Here is a 19470-nt window from a genome sequence, read left to right as displayed (position 1 = left end):
CTGTTGAATTTTAACAGAACTGCAAAGGAAATAAAGAGTGGTATAGCCAGGTGCCAGTGGCTCACGTCTGTAATCCTAGCTACTCACAAGGCTGAGATCTCAGGATCGTGGTTCAAAGCCAGCCTGGGCAGGAAAGTCTGTGAGACTCTCATCTCCAATAAACCACTAGAAAACCCAAAGAGCTGCTGTGGCTCAAGTGATAGAACGCTCGCCTTGAGCTGAAGAACGCAGGGACAACACCCAGGCCCAGAGTTCAAGTCCTATGACCAACAAAAAAGGGAGCTACTGAAATTATTACGTAAAATAGAAGGGGAAGAAACACTTCCAAACCCACTTGATAAAGCCAGGAGGTCCATAATCGAATGAATAGAGTAATCCCTTGATGGACTCATAATATGATGGCAAATATGATACCAAAACCTGACAAGGACACAACAACAACAAAATAAACTAGACCAATTTCCTTGATGAATATTGATGCAAAAATCCTCAAGCTAAATTCAACAGCACAATAAAAAGATCATACACCTTGATCAAGATGTTTCATTACAGGGATGAAAGGGCAGCTCAATATATGCAAATTAAGAAATGTAATACAGCACATAAACCAAGGGAAAAGAATGACATGGTTATTTCAATGAATATATTAAAAAAAGCCTTCCACTTCCTTGATGATAAAAGCACTGTCAAAAAGAAGAATAAAACCTCCAAAACATAAAAGCTTTATAGAACAAACACTGTACTGAATGGAGAAAAAAAAAAAACCCTGAAAGCATTTCTTCTAAATCAGGAATGAGAAGCCTCTACTCTTACCACTCTTACCCAATATAGTCCTTGAATTCTTAGCCAGAACAATAAAGCAAGATAAATAAATTAAACATATAAACAGGAAAGAAAAAAGTCAAATTCTCCCTATGTGCAGAAGATATGCGTTGGGATAGATCTGGTCAAATTCAATTTGGGTGAGTGACCCTTGACCATCTTCTACTTGGATATTTGGATCCTTCTCTTTGTTTAGAAAGTTTTATATTATTTGACTGCACTTTTTATCCCTTTGGCATCCTGTCTTAAACCGGAATATTTGTTTTAGAATATTTTAATGCCTTTGTGAAATTCTAATACATTTCATTTTTCTTCCTTCCTCTCTCCTTTCTTTCCTTCCCCTCCCTTTTATTGTGCTGGTACTGAGGCTTGAACTTGGGACCTCTAGCACTCTCTTGAATTTTTATGCTTTTTGCTAGTGCTCTACTACTTGAGCCACACTTCTACTTCTGGCTTTTTTTTTCTGTTTAATTAGGCACAAGAGTCTCTTGCATTTGTCTGTCTACGCTAGCTTGAAACTGAGATTCTCACATCTCAGCCTCCTGAATAGTTATGATTATAGGCCTGAACCAATGACACTCAGACTCTTCTTTTTTATCCTCTATATTTCAAGATAGAGCTTTGTCTTTGAGCTCACTAATGATCAATTCTTATTGGTTTATCCTTCTGATGCCATAGGTCACATTTTTAATTTCACTAAGTGTATTTTTCAGCTCAAGAATTTCAGTTGGATTTTTCAAATTACTTCTATATTTTTGTTACTTTTTAAAAGAGTATGGAAAAATTGTGTTCTCTTGGAGAAAGTCAAGTTTCTTATCAGAAAGAATGACATTTCCCCATTTGTTAGGAATTGGAAAGGCTTGGAAAAAATTATATTAAGTGAAGTAAGCCAGGCCCAAAGAAACATAGGTCCCATGGTTTCCCTTATTTGCAATATCTAGTATAGGTATGAGTCAAGCGGAAAAAGTCAGAGAATGTGATGTTAGGAAAACGAGCCCTCAAATATGTATTTTAATGGTTTTGTTTCTTTCATGCATGTGTTTCTAACGCATTTATAAGATTATTTCTTTGTTGCTTTGTATGTCCCTCCCCCACAGTGTAACCCCCGCTTTCACTATATTTGATGTCAGTATAACATGTGGAGGAGACGGGGACAAACAAGTCGTTTAAGGATTCAGGTGGACCTGTTGTAACAATGAGAAGTACAAAATGTCATGTCAAAACCAGCTTTACAATGTCGGAGTGGGGGGGGGGGAGGGGGGTTTGATTGGGTGGGGGGGAGGGGGGAGGGTGGGAAGGGAGGTGAAGGGTAAACAAAGGAGGAGGCTGCAATGCTTGGTAAGAAATGTATGCATTATCCTGCCCATGTAATTGTAACCCCTCTGTACAGTATGTTCTCAAATAAAATAAAATTAAATTAAAAAAAAATAAAAGTTTGTTAGAAATTGTTCATGTATGAATTGTCCCATCCTGTTTGCTATCTGGTCAGTTTCTGGTACTCTATTTTGACTGATAGATGAAGTAATGTTTTCCTGAAAGTTCTTGATGATTGGTGGTGTGTGCTATCATCTGGGCAATGAAAGATTAGGTATTTATTCTAATTTTTATAATCTGGCTTTGCTTATGCCTATCTTTTCAGAAATTCAAGCAGGCTGCTTATTTTCTCTGAACCTGTAGTCACTTCTAATTTTACACCTGAATATGCCTGAACTCTAGGCTTCAAAAGCCCACCAACAGATGTATGTCACTATTTCAGACCTGGCAGGTGATGTAAGGTTCCCAACGTGCATGTGGTGGGTTATCAATAATTGGCGACGGCAACTACCAAGTGTAGTCCTTTTGTATAAGCCTCCCCTGGGGCAGGTATAGGCCCATACTCCACATCCACAGTAACTAGTTGTGGATGAGAAAGTATGGAGTTAAACCTGGCTCTGAGAAAAATAACTCCTGGTCTCCTATACCATACCTGTGGCCATGAATAGCACAATGCTGTGTCAGACTCTGAATCCACAATCCATCAAGACTAGCTCTGTACACAGTACAACCAAAGCCACTATGGTATATGCCTACTGCTGAGATTTGTTTGTTGGTAGAAGAGCAGCACATAGTAGAAGACCAGAACAAGCATGGTTGATTCTAGCTGGGATAGAAGTCTGATTAAACCGGGACCATGTGTTTTCACCTGACATTTGGGGATGATCCGGAGGTTCCTTTTACAGGCAATGCGTTATCTAGAAGACATTTTAAAAGAACAATCTTGCAGATAATACTTAAACCTAATGATTTACAACATCTATCTCCTAATATGAAGCCATAAAATAGATACAATTTAATTTCTATGGTATCAACAAAAATGCAAAACTTCAATCTAATAATGAGAACACATCTGACAGTACCTGAGATATTTTGAATGGTAGCTCATACATTTAAATCTCAGGACTTGAGAGGCCAAGGCAGGAGGATTTTGAGTTCCAGTACAGCCTTGGCTACATAGTAAGACTTTATTTCAAAATACTAACAAAATTGAAGGAAGTGGTGGGTTGAGAGGTATGGGTGAGAATGTTGAAAGGGGTGACATTGATCAAAATGTATCACATTCATAAACTTGTTAAATGGTAATTCCTTTGCACAATTATTTAAGGATAATAAAAATAAACACAAACATAAACCAAAAAAACCACAACCTAGTTAGGAAACAAAAATTCTATGGAACTGACTAGTATTTTTCGAGCATCAAAGGCAAAGAATGAGAACCTTTAAGTATAGAAACAAAAGTAGACATGATAACAAAATGCAGTATGAATATTGAATTTGATCCCAGATAAGAAGACATTCAGACAACTGACAAAATTCAAATAAGATCTATATTAGCTAAAAGGACTGAAGCAATTATTTTCTTGGTTTCAATAATTGTCCTACAATTAAGTAAGGTGCTAACATAAGAAAAATCTGGGTGTAGGATATGAGAACTCTTACTAATTTTTGCAACTTTTCTATAAACTTACAAAGTTTTTTTTTTAAAAAGAGAGCACATTTTTCTAATTTATTTATTTATTTTTCTGCTTATGTGGTGCTGAGGAATCGAACCCAGGGCCTCATGCATGCAAGGCAAGCACTCTACCCCTGAGTCACCTTCCCAGCCCATTTTCCTAATTTATAAAAATTAGCAACATTTGCCTTTGTTAGTTGCTTACATTTTTTGCATAAAGTTTTTTTTTGTACATTTTGTAATTTCACTATTGATTTTGTACACAGGGTTTGCCATAGCTAATCTTGTTAATTTGATTGCATTGGGAGATGCTTAGTTTAGCAAGACAAGCTTCTGGGTATGTCTGAGCGCATTTCCAGAGACAACTGGCATATTGTGACAGCAACTGAGAGAGAATCCATTCTGAAAGTGGGTAGGACCATCCAATAGGTTGGGGCCTGGATGAAACAAAAGTAGGAGGAGGAAGTGTGCTTCAGCAGGCTCACTGTCCATTAGCTTTCCTGGTCAATGTTAGAAGCACTTTGCTTCACCACCTGCCCTCTGCTTTGCCTCACCTTGGGTCCAAAAGCAACTGAGACAGATGACCATGGACTGAAAACTCTGAAACAGTGAGCCAGAATAAATCTTCCCTCCTTGGAACCATTTTTCTTAGGTATTTGTCACAGCATTGAAAAGTCTAACGTGGTAGTTTCTATGATAATCTGCAGTGAACCATGATCCCAAACCATTAAATGGAAAATTAGATAAATAACTCATAAAATTAAAAACTATAAATAAAATAAAATTTTAAATTACAAATTCTTCTGTGTTGACGAAATCTCATACTGTCCTACTCCATCCTGCCCCAACCCACCACAGTATATTTTCTATCTATATACATTATCCACCAGTAGTCATCTTAGGTATCAGGTTTGACTGTTATGCATCCCAGTGCTTATTTTAATATTTAATAATGGCTCCAAAGAGCAAAAGTAGTGATGCAAAGGCAATATACCACATCATTAAAAAAAAAGGGGCAAATTAACTCTAGTAATATATGGCAATGTTTCAGGGCATATAGGACAATATATGTGTGTGTGTGTGTGTGTGTGTGTGTGTATGCATATATAAATGGTTTGTTTCAGGCATACACTAGGGGGTCTTGCAATGTAGGATATGAGCTCCTTGTAGTAACAAATATATTTTCATTTTTTAAATGATGGGTTAATGTGCATATACATGCTTTTTTGGGTATTGTATTTTTATTTTGCTTCATATGTATTATTTTTTATTGTAAAAGGGATGTACAGAGTGGCTGCTGTTATATAAGTCAGGTAACGAATATATATATATATATATATATTTTTTTTTTTTTTTTGGTCATGGGGCTTATACTCTAGGCCTGGGCGCTATCTCTGAGCTCTTTAGCTCAAGGCTAGTGCTCTACCACTTGAGCTACAGTGCCACTTCCGGCCTTTTCTGTTCATGTGGTGCTGAGGAATCCAACCCAGGACCTCATGCATTTGAGACAAGCAATCTACCACTGAGCCACCTTCCCAGCCCCAAGTATATTTCTTTTTGAACAGTGTCATCTCTTCCTTCATTTTCTCCCATTTTTTCCTCCAGACCTCCCACCCCAAGTTGTATACTTCATTATCAACATAGTGTCTAGTGAGTATTACTGTTCACCCTTTGTCCCACCATTTCTGTGCTTTCCCTTACCCTCTTCCCCAAATAGGTAAACTTACATACAAAAGACAAAAAAAAACCTTACATACATGACGAAAGGAGAAAAACAGAAAAAAAAAATAAAAATCTTTTGCTTTCATTTCTTCAAGTTCATTTTGATAAGCATCATTTCATATGACCATGTGCACACAGCTATTGTTTTTATTTTTATTATCCTTAAATAATTGTGCAAAGGAATTACCATTTAACAAGTTTATGAATGCGATACATTTTGATCAATGTCACCCCTTTGGTATCATGGTGTGAATGTTTAGAATTGGGTTTGACTTATCGGGTCCAAGTGTATTTGTTTTTTACTATCCATTGTGTTTACCTGTAGATTCATAGGTACATTCTAATTACTACAAATGAGGGAAATGATACAACCTGTTCCTTTGGGTCTGGCTTACCTTGCTTAATATAATTTTTTCTGAGTCCATTTCCTTATGAATGGGGCAGTATCATTCTTTGTGATGGAAGCATAGAATTCCATTGTGTATATATACATTTTCTAGATCCACTTATCCACTGAGGGACATCTGGGCTGATAACATATCTTGGCTATGATAAACAATGATGCAATAAACATGGCTGTGCTGCTAGCTTTAGTGTGGCATGGTTTGGATTTATCTAAGAGTGGAGTTGCTGGGTTATAGGGAAGCTCTATGTTTAGTCTTTTAAGGAACCTCCATAGTGCTTTCTAGAGTGGTTGAACAAGTTTACATTCCCACCAACAGTGTTGTAACATTCCCTTTTGGCCACATCTCTACCACCATTTGTTATTGTTACTTTTCTTGATAATGACCATTCTAACTAGGGTAAGGTGGAATCTCAATGATGTTTTGACTTGCATTTCTTTTATGGCCAGAGATGTTGAACTTTTCTTCATGTGTCCATTGGCCATTCTTACGTCTTTTTCTGAGAAGTCATGCAGAAAAAAAGTAGCAGTAAAGGAGTTTTAACTTTTCAGCAGTAATCAAAGATCACAGAATACGTATGCTTGTGAAAGAAATGACTTCAAATTTGTCTTTTTCCGTTAAAATTACATTTATTTAAAAATTTACAACAGAAAGATTCCTACTTTTAATATACAATTCTATGAGTTTTGATAAGTGCACAAACTCATGTAACTACAAACAAGATTCGGATAATTACCATCATCCAAACAAATCCCTAATGCTACAATTCTGTAGTTACTGAATACACCAACATTAGCCCATGACATTCATTTCTATTATTTTGTCTTTCCTAGAATATATATGTGAAATCAAACAGTAAATAGCCTTTGAGCCTGGATTCTTCTACTTAGCAAAATGCATTTATGATTCATTTGAGTTGTTGCATAGGTGGTTATTAGTTTTTATTGCTGAGCAGAATCATTGGTTATGCAGTTTCTATATCTATGCACCAGTTGAAAGGTTTCCTTTATATTTATTTTTCTCTATTATTAGTGGTCTACAGATCTAGTATAGGGCAGAATGAGATTTTCCACCCAATAGGAAACAGTTCCTTCTGGAAAGTCTAGCTGAAAACCTGTGTCCCTGGGTAAGATGCACAAGAGGCTATAACCAGATAATTTATTTTTTTATCTCTTAAACTATATTTAAAATAGAGTAGTTAAAATCCTAAGTGAACAGTATATCAAAGAAATAGGAGTTGTCCTGAGTACAGTCAGATGATATCCTACAATGGATCTGACAAATATTCTGGAAGTCATGTCATTGCAAGAGTGTTTAAATTTTTTTCAATTTAAAAAATACTGAAAAAAGTAAAAACCATTTAAAATTGTACCACCCTAAAATTGTCACAAAGTTTCATGAAAGCCTCCTTTCAGCCTATATAATTTTACTTCCAAAAGAGTTACGATTTTCTTTAAATATATCAGGTTCTGAGTATAATGCATCTTGATCAGTATTATTCCTTCCATTCTCTCATTTTTTAACTTAATTTAAACTATTGGGAGTTTAGGTAAGAATATATTCATAGATACAGTCTACTATTTTAATGGCTGCAAAGTATTTAAGTGGACTCATTTAGCAATGGATGGACATTTGTGTAATATCCAACTTGCTATGTTTTGAATGTTACATACCACACAATTCGTGAGTTTTAGTATATGAATACTATGTGTTAATTTGGCATAATTTTAGAACATTTTCACCAAATTCTGAAGAAAACTCATATACCTTAGCTATTGTTCCCAACTATTTCTATTCCTTTCCTTCCCACCCCACTCTAAGCAAATCTTGTCAAAATATACTTGCCAACTGGATACTTCATATAAATGGAAACAGATCATCCATAGTCATTTGTGACTGGCTTTGTTTCACTGAGCATATTCTCAGGATTCTATGTTGTATACAGTGTCAGAAATGTTCCCTGTTGTATTTGGTGTAGGAGTTTTTGAATAAATTGTATGTTTTTAAGGTTTTATAGTATTCATCTCAGAAGTCATTTGAGTCTGGGCTTTGTGTGTGTCCTTTTAAAAAATTACTTTATACATTTAGTTATTAGTAGGTCTATTTCTTAATATAATTCTGTCTTTGGAAGATGAAAGAACTATATATTTATACCTTTTAAAATTAATCTTAAACATGTAATTTTCATGAATATTTACGGTAATATTTATCAAAATAAATTCCAGAAAATGGAAACATGGGTTATTTATGATGTTGTTGTTGGTGTTTGTGTGTGCTTTTTCTTCTTTTTCTTCTTCTGTTTCTTGGGGAGGGGGTAAAATAAAGTGAAGAAAGACAGGAAAGAAGGGTAAGCAAATGCAATCATGGTATTCAGTATACACTATGTGGAAAACGTAGTATGCAACTTGTGGGCAGAAACAGGAGGGGGAACCAGGGGGAAAGCGAAGAAAAGGGGTGACACTGTCCAAAAGAGAAATGTACACATTACCTGAATTGTGAAATGGTAAACCCTCTGTATAACACCTTAATAATAACAATAAAATTATATTTAAAAAATTAATCTTTTTCTTCTTTCTTGTTTTCTCTATTTCTTTCTTTGTTTTTCTATTTCTTTAGTAAAATACAGCATTATCTCCATCTAGGGTCTCTGTCCTGTTATTGGCAAATATATTACATTTCTATATATTATATGCCAAACAAAGTAACTATAAAATACAACCATATACAATTAAAAATTGAGGATAAAGGAAAATGCATTCAAATGATCTTTTATAATTATTTTCTCTGTTACTTTTTATATGGAGAGTTAATGTCTCCACTCACTTCCTTTCAAACAAAAATGTTCCTTTTTTTTTCCTATGAGGTGGGCTAGCAATAGTATTTTTTATTGCAAGGGAATGTTTTACATTATCTTCATTTTTTTTGGGGGGGTCCAGTCGTGGGGCCTGAACTCTGGGCCTGGGCGCTGTCTCTCAGCTCTTCAGCTCAAGGCTAGCGCTCTACCACTTGAGCCACAGTGCCACTTCTGGCTTTTTTTCTTATGTGGTGCTGAGGAATCGAACCCAGGACCTTGAGCATGCAAGGCAAGTGCTCTCCCACTGAGCCACCTTCCCAGCCCGATTATCTTCATTTTTGCAAGAAGAGTTTTATTCTAGATTGATAAATGATAGTTATTATTCTCTAAGCATTTTGAATGTTGTCTTAGTACTGAAACTATAGTTTGTTTCTAAGATCACATTTACAATCACTTTATTTACTTTTTGTTTTTTTTTTTTTTTTGAGACAGTGTCTCACTGTGATGCACAGGTTGGTCTCAAACTCCAGGCCTCAAGAAACCTTGTTACAGCCGGGTGCTGGTGGCTCACGCCTATAATCCTAGCTACTGAGGAAGCTGAGATTTGAGGATCCCAGTTCAAAGCCAGCCCAGGCAGGTAAGTCCGTTAAGACTCTTATCTCCCAAAAAAATCATTCAGAAAACTGAAAGTGGTGCTGTGGCTCAAGTGGTAGAGCTCTAGCCTTGAGCTGAAGAATGAGGGACAGCTCCCAAGCCGAGTTCAAGCCCCACAACCAGCCAAAAAAAAAAAAAAAAGAAAGAAAGAAAGAAAAGAAACCTTATTATCTCAGTCTCCTGAGCTTGGTGGACTACATCAGGCCTACTGCTACTGTTATGAATGGGAAGTCAGTTGTTAATCATACTGGGGCTTCCTCATGAGTAATAGCTCGCTTTTCTTGGGTTGCTGTCAAGATTTTCTGTCTTTGAATTTTAGTATTTTTATTATGGTGTGGGTGTTGGTGATTTTTTTTTTTTGTTTATTCTACTTGGATTTCCTGAGCTCATTCAATGAGTAGATTTGTGTTTCTCATCAAATCAGAAATATTTATAGCTAGTATTTCTTGCACTATTTTTCTACACCTTTGACTGTCATTCTCATAACATATACATTAGAGTTCCTAATATGCATCAGGTCTCCTACATTCTGTCAATTTTACTCATTTTATTTTCTTTCTGTTCCTCACCTTGGAAAGTATTATCTCATTTAACCCTCACAATTAGGTAGATGAGAAATTGAGTTTACATTAATCAAATCACCAAGTCTCATACACCATATTGTCTTTCTAGTTTTTAGCAATCATAAACAAACAAGTACAGGATTTTAGATAGGCTGTCTCTCTTTTAGAAAATTTTCTTTCCATGACCCTTTAGTATTCTCTGCAAGTATGGCCCCTTCTAAAATTCCCTTATCTAATATTTAACATGTATCAGACATTTGCCTCATGTTTATTGCTTTGAATCAATGCTTGTTCAATGGTATCTAGCTTTAAATGGCCATGAAAACATCAATATTTTGATCTAAAAGATTTCATTAGAAAAATATACAGCTTTTTGAAGGCTCTGAGAACTTAAGTGAAGAAGTATTCATTAAACATGGCAACTCACCTATAAAATTATCTACTGCTTATAGTTTTGCTATAACAGCACTTGTTAATATTTAGGTCTTTCATTAATTAGTTGGATAAAATTAGAGATTATTGTGTTTCAGTAAATAAATATTTTAACATTTAATTAGTTTTTAAGTTTTACAGGTAGAAAGCAGGTCTGGAAAGAATGTTATCTCTTGGGGAATGGTACGATTTTCTTTAAATCCTCAGAAATAATCCTATGTCCTGTGAAAATAATATTCTGTGTATTGCCCTTAATACTCACGATATTGCATGTCCTATCTAATATTTGATTGTAGAAAACATTTCTTACCAATTCTCTTCAAAAGCTGAAATGCATTTTCTTTCTAGCTCTCCAATTTTTCCCTTTCAACTCTAAGGATATTTCTATCTATACATAAATTCCAGAATCAAGATTCTCATGCCAAAAAGATCATCCAGCTAGAATATGTGCATATGTATATATACATACACTGATTATACATAACTACTGACTTCTTTATTACTGCCTGTCCTGTCCGAAGAAGATGATATGAGAGAAGCAGCCTGGAGATCTAATCATTGCTTTCTGTTCTTTCCAAATTCTATCACCAATATTTTCCCATGCAGGTTATATCCATTTACTTGATGCAATGCTTGACATGCTATTTCCTTATCTAAAAGCAAAAAGAAGAAGGCATCAGTTTACATAGAGATTAATCATTCCAGTTCTGGTTGTTTTGCCTGAGCATTTAGGCAAGAGGGTAATAATGCCATTTGATTTTGTCATCTTTTCTATAATCTCCAATTTATATAACTCAGCAAATTTAAAGCACTGGCAAACAATAATTACAATAAAAACTCAAAATGGATATTAGAAGGTGCTTTTTAAACTCAAAGACATAGGCTAAACAAACAAGGATATAGGCAATGTGCTAAAGAAATCTAAGCGGTACCTAGTTATATATAAGTCTCTACTGCAATACAGATACTATAAAAACCAAGTATTTTCAACATGGTAACTGAAATGGAAGAAGCTGTCATGTGACTGAGTATAACTTGCTTCTTTTTCTTTCAGCGACTGTGGGAATCTTTACTGGGACAAGTAACCTAGGAGGTATATAGACGCTTTGGATATGAGAATATATAGTACACAAGAAGAGTATTCAAAATATGGGTTTCAGAGCCTGCATGTTTTTTACATAAGGAGGGGTAGTTGTAGACCAGTAGTTGTAGAAACTAAAGTTAACAAGGTGATTAGTCTGAACCTGTTTTGTCTGAGACATACTAAAAAGTTTCAAATGTACGCTGTATTTACTGTTATGATTAGCAAAGCAGCTACACATTTAAATGTACCTAGGTTAGAAAACCTAGGTGCATTTTAAATTAGTATATCAAATTCTGTGAGGGTATGTTAAGTATTTTTTTTATTGTGAAAATACCGTACAGAGGGGTTACAATCACAAGGGCAAGATAATGAGTACATTTTTTATCAAGCATTGTTGCCTCCTCCTTTGTTTCCCCTTCCCATCCCTTCCCATCTCCTACCCCCCCATCCCACCCTAACCCCCTCCCAAAGTTGTAGAGTTCACCTTTCGACATAACAATTTGTACATCTCATTGTTGCAATGGGTCCACCTGTATCCCTATTTAAACAATTTGTTTTTTCCCTTCTCCTCCACAAAGTATACCAACATCAGATACAGTGAAAACAGGGGTTATACCGTGGTGGAGGGACATACAAAGCAACAAAGAAATAATCTTATAAATGTGTTAGAAACAATCGCAAGAAAGAAAAAAACATTTGAATCCTTATCTTGGGGTTCATTTCACCTAACATCAAGTTATCTGACCTTTTCTGCTTGACTCAGACATATACTAGTTATTGCAAATAAGGGAAACCATGGGATCTATGTTTCTTTCGGCCTGGCTTACTTCACTTAATATAATTTTTTCCGTCTTTCCATTTCCTAACAAATGGGGCAATGCCATTCCTTCTGATGGAGGCATAGAATTCCATTGTGTATATATACCACATTTTCTTGATCCATTCATCCACTGAGGGGCATCTGGGTTGGCTCCATATCTTAGCTATGATAAATAATGCTGCAATAAACATAGTTGTACTGGGAGCTTTAGTATGGTCTTGTTTGTGATCATTTGGGTAAATGGCCCAAAGTGGGATTGCTGGGTCATAGGGGAGCTCTATGTGGAATCTTTTGAGGAACCTCCATACTACTTTCCAAAGTGGTTGGACAAGTTTACACTCCTACCAACAATGCAGTAGGGTTCCCTTTGGGCCACATCCCCTCCAGCATCTGTTATTAGAGTTCTTGATTATAGCCATTCTAACTGGGGTGAGGTGGTATCTCAATGTTGTTTTGATTTGCATTTCTTTTATGGCTAGGGAGGCTGAGAATTTCTTCATGTGTCTATTGGCCATCCTTCTTTCCTCGTCAGAGAAGTTTCTCTTTAAGTCTTTAGCCCACTTATTTATTGGGCAGTTGTTTCTTTGAGGATTTGTTGTTGGGGATTTAATTTTTTGAGTTCCAGGTATATTTAAGATATGAGACCCTTGTTCATTGTATGGCTAGTGAAGATCTTCTCCCAATCCGTGGGCTTTCCATTGATCTTGCTAGCTATGTCCTTTGCCATGCAGAAGCTCTGCAATTTCATGCAATCCTATTTGTCCAACCTTTATTTGATTTGTTGTGTTTCTGGATCTCTATTAAAGAGGTCCTATACTTTGAAAGACTGAACACAAAACCACTGGTAAAGAGGATCTATATGTTTTCAATGGGATATAAAAGATGATATATGAGTGTACAACAAACACGAAGGGAGACTAGCAGTACTCAGGTATAAAATCACTTGTCTACACATAGGCTATAAAAGCGATGACAGTTTAGGGATAATGAAGCATATAGATCTTATCTAGATTCCTCCCTAAAAGACATAAACTGGCTAGTTTATCACAGAAATAAAAATTTCTGTATTATTCTGGCATTTTGATTAGAACACTAAATCCATGTAGTAAGATACAAATGAGATTTACAATAATGGACCATTACCCACTAATTAAGAATTAGTGGTGGGGTGCTGGTGGCTCATGCCTGTAATCCTTGCTACTCAGGTGGCTGAGATCTGAAGATCATACTTTGAAGCCAGCGAAGGCAGGAAAGTCCCTGAGACACTTATCTCCAATAAACCACTCAGAAAAAGCTGGAAGTGGCACTGTGGCTCAAATAGTAGAACATTAGGCTTGGGCAAAAGAAGTTCAGGGACAGTGCCCAGGCCCTATGTTCAAGTTCCAGAACCAAAAAGAAAAAAAAAAGTAAAAACTTAGTATATTAGCCTGCAGTCATTTAGTCCTAAATAGAGCATAAGACAAGTACACATGTTCTGATCACAATGCCAACATATATTAATTACTGAATAATCTAATTATAACTTGGATGAGAAATACTAATGTCATAAAAGGGAATAAAATTTGAAGTATGAAGGAAATGCCAAGATTGGGGACATGAGGGCACCTGGATAAAGGGATCATGCACTCTCAACAAAGGAGAAGGAGAGACAGAGAGGAGGACAGAGGAATACTGAAAATATATCTTCCTTACTTCTCTTGTCTTCTTATATGGTGTGAAGAATCAAGGCTACAATTAAATAGAGAGGTTATAGGTAGTCTCTAGGAAACAGACTGTAACTGAGTAACTATGTAGATGGAGCTACTTACTGGGAAAGGTGATGAAAGCTTGTCCCTTCATTCGTCCAGTCATTATTTGAAATTCAATTGGAGGTCCTTTTTTCTCCTGGAAGCGGGCGAATAATGATATAAGATCTCTATCTGTCACCCGAGAGCTAAGGTTCTTCAGGTATAATACCTAATGTAAATTGAAGATCAAGAAAAATGCCATATAAGAAAGGTAAAGCAACTCTTTCATTATTGCCAGAAATAGTTTCAGAGAGATAGTGGATTAAATACATTAATCAAAGTTTCCTCTCTCCAGAAAACTCTTTAGAACTACAAGGACTTAACAAACACAAACCAAACAAGGTCAGAAAGAACAAAGAAAGACGGCAATAGCAACACTATTTTGGTAGCTGGAAAATAAATGGATAAGCAAGAATAACTTAGCACACTCAAGAAAGCCGAATAATAAATCAGCAATGGAGAAGCCAAGAACTCACCTATCTTTACCTAAGAATCTTCAAAAGCCAGATGTGGTGGTGTGCACCTACAGTCCCAGCTACTAGGGAACCTGAGGTAGGAAGACAGAGTGTAGCATGGACAACATAGTGACACTTTGTCTCAAAAAAGAGGAGGGAAGTAGGGAGGAAGGAAAGAACTAGATCACTCAAAAAAAGTTTGGGAATTGATAGCTTCATATTTCTCTGGAAATGGATGTGAAGGGTTGGGATTAAAATAAGAATAATAGGTTGAAGAATGTTTAAAAGCTAATTAGATCTTTAAATGTCTTCCACAATATGCTACTGGGTGAGGGTAGCCAATAATCTTGGTACAATACTAGAGGCTTACTGTCAGAGGGTAGAGAATGCCATATATAGCTGAGGTTCTAAATGTTATTTCTGAAAGCAAGGAGATTAAGAGAGAGAGTATGCACGTTAAAGGCTAGGAACTTTTGGGCCTTGACAATAATTGGTCCTAGAATGCTTGAACCATCTCTTCAACACATCCAGAGCAGTTTCCTCTGGAGACACTCAAAATCCCGCAAAGGAAAGATATAAAAACACTGACTTGGGATAGTGAATTTCTCCAACAAATGGTCTAGTCAATGTCTTGAGACAAGAGTCTTCCTATGTAGCCAAGACTGGCCTTGAACTCATGATCCTCTTGTCTCAGCCTCCCAAGTGCTGGGACTTCAGTAGAACACTTTAAAGTGCAGTTCAAAGTCCTCAAGGGCCATTCATGTTCAGCATGGATTATCAAATATCTGAGGAAAGCCTCTAATATGAAAGAGAATAGAACAAACAGAAAAGAAAGCAAATAGGAGGAAACAGAAATCATCAAAGGAGAAAAAACACTTTCAAGAACTTTACTAATATCTTCAGAAAAGTAAAAAAAAAAAAATTCCATCAATTGGAAATGGGATGCTGTCTAAAAATATAAGAGAAAAGGGCTCTTACATGTAATTCAACTTAAGGCACTATCAGGTTTAAGCAGATTTTAATATGTATAGTAACCGCAAGGAAAATATAGGCAAAAGATAGAGAAGCACGGAATCACAGCATGTCACTACAGAACTAATGAGAAATAAAAAAAAAAAAAAATCAATGAAACTCAAAGGCAGACAGCTAAGAGAGAAATAGACAAAAGAGTTACAAGACAGACCAAAAACAATGAACAATAGCCACACTAAGTCGTATCTATTCACAATTACCTTAAATGTAACTGGATTAAACTCATGAAAAGATAAAGTGGCTGAATGGATAAAATAAACAAGATTTAACTGTGTGCTGAATAACAGATTCACTTTCAACTTACGGATATATGCAGGCTCAAAGTAAAAAGACAAAACATTCCATGCAATGGTAACAAAAAAGTAGCATGGGTGGCTTATACTTACATTAGACAAAACAGGCCTCAAGTTAAAACTGTCATGAAGACAAAGGATATTATATTGATAAAAGGGTCAATTCACTAGGGAAGTGAATTTTTAATATTATGAATAGCTTTCAATCAAAAGTACCAGAGCACTTAAATATATGAAGCAAACAATGACTGAACTGAAGGAAGAAACAGTAAGAATCACAATAATAGATTTCAATACTCCACTTTCAATCATGAATAGGACATTCAAACATATAAGATCAACAAAGAAACAGGGATAAGAGTGTAGCTCAGTGGTAGAGCACTTGCCTAGCATATGCGAGGCCCTGGGTTCAATCCCCAGCACTGCAAAACAAAACCAAAAAAGTCAATAAAGAAACAGAAGACTTTAACAACACTGTAGATCAAATGATCTTAACAGATATATACAGATCATTCCACACAACAGTAACAGAATATATATTCTTCAGTACACATAAAACATTATTTGGGGCAGGTTGCATACTAGGTCTCAAAAGTCTACAAAATTTAAAAGGCCTAAAGAAAAGTAAAATATCTTTTTTTTTTTTTTTACTACAATGGAATGAAACTAGAAATCAATAGCAGAACAAAATTAGAAAATTAAAAGTATGTATAAATTAGAAAACAGTCTTGAACAAGAGGTAGCCAATAAAAAAAGGATATTAGAAAATATTTTGAGACAAATTAAAATGAAAACTATCTAAACTTAAAGGATGCTACAAAAGCAGAATTAAGTAGGAGTGTGTGTGTGTGTGTGTGTGTGTGTGTGTGTGTGTGTGTGTGTGTGTGTGTGTGTGTGTGTGTGTGTGTGTGTGTGTGTGTGTGTGTGTGTGTGTGTGTGTGTGTGTGTGTGTGTGTGTGTGTGTGTGTGTGTGTGTGTGTGTGTGTGTGTGTGTGTGTGTGTGTGTGTGTGTGTGTTGGTCCTAAGCTTGAACTAGGTGCTACCCTTGAGATTTTTTTGCAAGGCTAGCGCTCTCCCACTTGAGCTCCACATCTGCTTTTTTGTAGTTTATTGGAGATAAGAATCTCATGGACTTTTCTGCCTGGGCTGGCTTCAAACCCTGAACCTCAGATCTGAGCCTTCTCATTAGCTACAATTACAGGAATGGGCCACTGCCACCCAGCTTACATAGAAATTTTATAGAAACAACGACATTTAAAAGAAAATCAGAGAGGCTATGAGAGAGGGTGAATGAGGATAAATATGGTTGAAGTAGTTTATTTTGCACATATGGAAAAAGAACAATGAAACCTATTGATATTGTTTTAGAAGAGGGTAAGGGAAAATGACAGAGGGGGTGAGTTTGCTCAGGGATACATTGTATACATGTATGGAAATGTCACAATGAAACCTGCTTTTTGTAAGTAATATATGCTAATAAAAATGGATAGTTAAGAAAAGATCTTTAACTGGGTGCAATGGCTCATACCTGTAATCCTAATTTGGGGACAGAGATAGGGAGATCTTAGTTCAAGGACAACCAGGGCAAAAAGTTCTTGAGATCTTACTTCAACCAATTAAAAGATGTTCATAGTAGTATGTACCCATTTTCTCAGTTACGCAAAAAAGCCTATGTAGGAAGACTGTGCTTCAGGCTTGCATGGGCATCAGTGAGAGACCCTTTCTGAAAAATAAAGTAAAAATGGTTGGAGGTGTGGCTCAGGTGACAAAGAACCTGCCTAGCAAACACAATGGCATGAGTTCAAACCCCAGAACTGCCATAAATAAAGATCTCAAATACACAACCTAATTCTATACTTCAAGCAAGCAGAATAAAGAACTAAGACCAAAGTTAGTAGAAGGATAAAATTTTTCAAAAAACGAATAAAGCCAAGGTTTGTTTTTTGAAAAGACCAGCATACTTTTAGACCAACAAAATTTTTGCTCGGCTAACAAAAAAGACAACTCAAATAAATAAAAATTAGAAATAGAAGAGGTATCTAACCAGTATCACAGAAATAATGCTTTTAAGGAACTAAAAACAATTACATACCAACAAATTAGATAATGTAGAAGACAATGATAAATTCCTAGAAACATAAAACTTTCTGCATTGAATTATTAAGAAACAGAAAGTTGGAACAGATCAGTAATAAGGAAAATAAATCAGTAATAAAAAAGTTCCTAATAAAAGCCTGTGACCAGATGGCTTCACTAATGAATCACACTAAATATTTAAAGAGTTGATGCAAATCCTCCTTAAACTCTTCCAAAAGAAAATGAAGAGAACACTTCCAGAGTCACTGTGTAAGGCCAGACCAATGTCCTGCTGAATGCAGGTGTGAAAATCCTCAAAGAAATACTACCACAATGATCTCAATAGAATATTAAAAGGGTCATATACTATGACCATGTGGGATGCATCCTTGAGATCTGAAGATGGTTTAACATGCAAAATCAATATCAAACAACATATAACAGAATGAAAGTCATATGATCATCTCAGTAGATGCACACATTGTATTTGACTAAATTCAACACCATTTTATGATAAGTGTACTAAATAAACCAGTGAAAGAAGGAAATTACCTCAAAAAATTCAAAACTATAAATGAGAAGCCTATAGTTAACATCAGATTCAAGAGTAAAAAAAGCAAAGTCTTTCTTCTAAGATCAAGGATATGCATCCTTGCCTCTTCTATCAATACTCTGATGAAAGTCCTAGCAGAGCAATTAGGCAAGGCAAATAAATAAAACACATCCAAATCAGACAGAAAGAAGCAAAGCATTTATTTTTGTTCACATATGAAATGACCATAAACACTGAACAAAAAATGTAGAACTGAGCAAAACTGCAGAATATCTAACACAAAGTACTCAGTTGTTTGTCTATACATTAACAGCTAACAATTTTAAAAGGAAATCCATTTGCAATGCCATCAAAAAGAATAAAATACAGAAGAATGAGTGTAATAAAGAGTTGAATAATAAAAATTAAATGTAGAAAGAAATTAAAGAAGACATAAATGGAAAGATGTTCTGTTTTCATGAATGGGAAAACTGCTAAAGTATTTACACTAACCAAAGTGTATTCTCTGTCAAAGTCCTAATGGCACTTTAAACAAAAATAGAAAAAAATACTAAAATCATATAGAACCATAATGATACCAAATAGCCAAAATGATCTGGAGACATAAGAAAGCTAGAGCCTTCACAAAGATTATTTCAAGACATTTTACTAAGAAATCAAAACAATATGATACTGCCATAAACGGATACATAGTTCTATGAGCAGGACAGACTAGAAAAGAATCATGAATTTATAGTTCAGTAAACTGCTCTACAAGTGTACTAGGAACACAAAATTGAGGGACATATTCTGTTCAACAAAATGTTAAGACTTAAAACAAATCACACACTATAAAATTGTACCCTTATGCCATGTACAAAAGTCAACCCCAAATGCACTAAAGACTTACTTAAATTAATACCTAAAACTGGAAAGTTCCTAGAGAAAATAGGATATTTCTTAGCATTGGTTTTGACAATGATTTTGATATAACATCAGAAGCATATGCAG

At 35.5% G+C, this 19470-nt stretch overlaps 1 protein-coding gene across 5 annotated transcripts in view; it reads right to left on the bottom strand.

The window, feature by feature from the left end:
- Positions 1–9516: 9516 nt before the first annotated feature.
- Rbm41 (RNA binding motif protein 41) overlaps positions 9517–19470 on the bottom strand; it is a 50329-nt gene continuing 40375 nt past the window's right edge. For 2 of the 5 annotated variants that reach the window (XM_042690091.1, XM_042690092.1), the window contains 2 exons: positions 14093–14240; positions 9517–11033 (listed from right to left, as the gene is read on the bottom strand). In XM_042690091.1, the coding sequence (XP_042546025.1) occupies positions 10936–11033; positions 14093–14240 (246 nt within the window). In that variant the 3' untranslated portion in view covers positions 9517–10935. Of the gene's footprint in view, positions 11034–14092; positions 14241–16237; positions 16274–19470 lie in introns of those variants that run through there. The other 3 variants (XM_042690093.1, XM_042690094.1, XM_042690095.1) reach the window with 2 other exon arrangements.

The sequence above is a fragment of the Dipodomys spectabilis genome, unplaced genomic scaffold, assembly GCF_019054845.1.
Source record: "Dipodomys spectabilis isolate Male_0828 unplaced genomic scaffold, ASM1905484v1 ptg000132l, whole genome shotgun sequence".
NCBI classification, from domain to species: Eukaryota; Metazoa; Chordata; class Mammalia; order Rodentia; family Heteromyidae; genus Dipodomys; species Dipodomys spectabilis.
The sequence above is the reverse complement of the archived record's forward strand: the minus strand, read 5'-3'. Positions and strand labels throughout refer to the sequence as shown.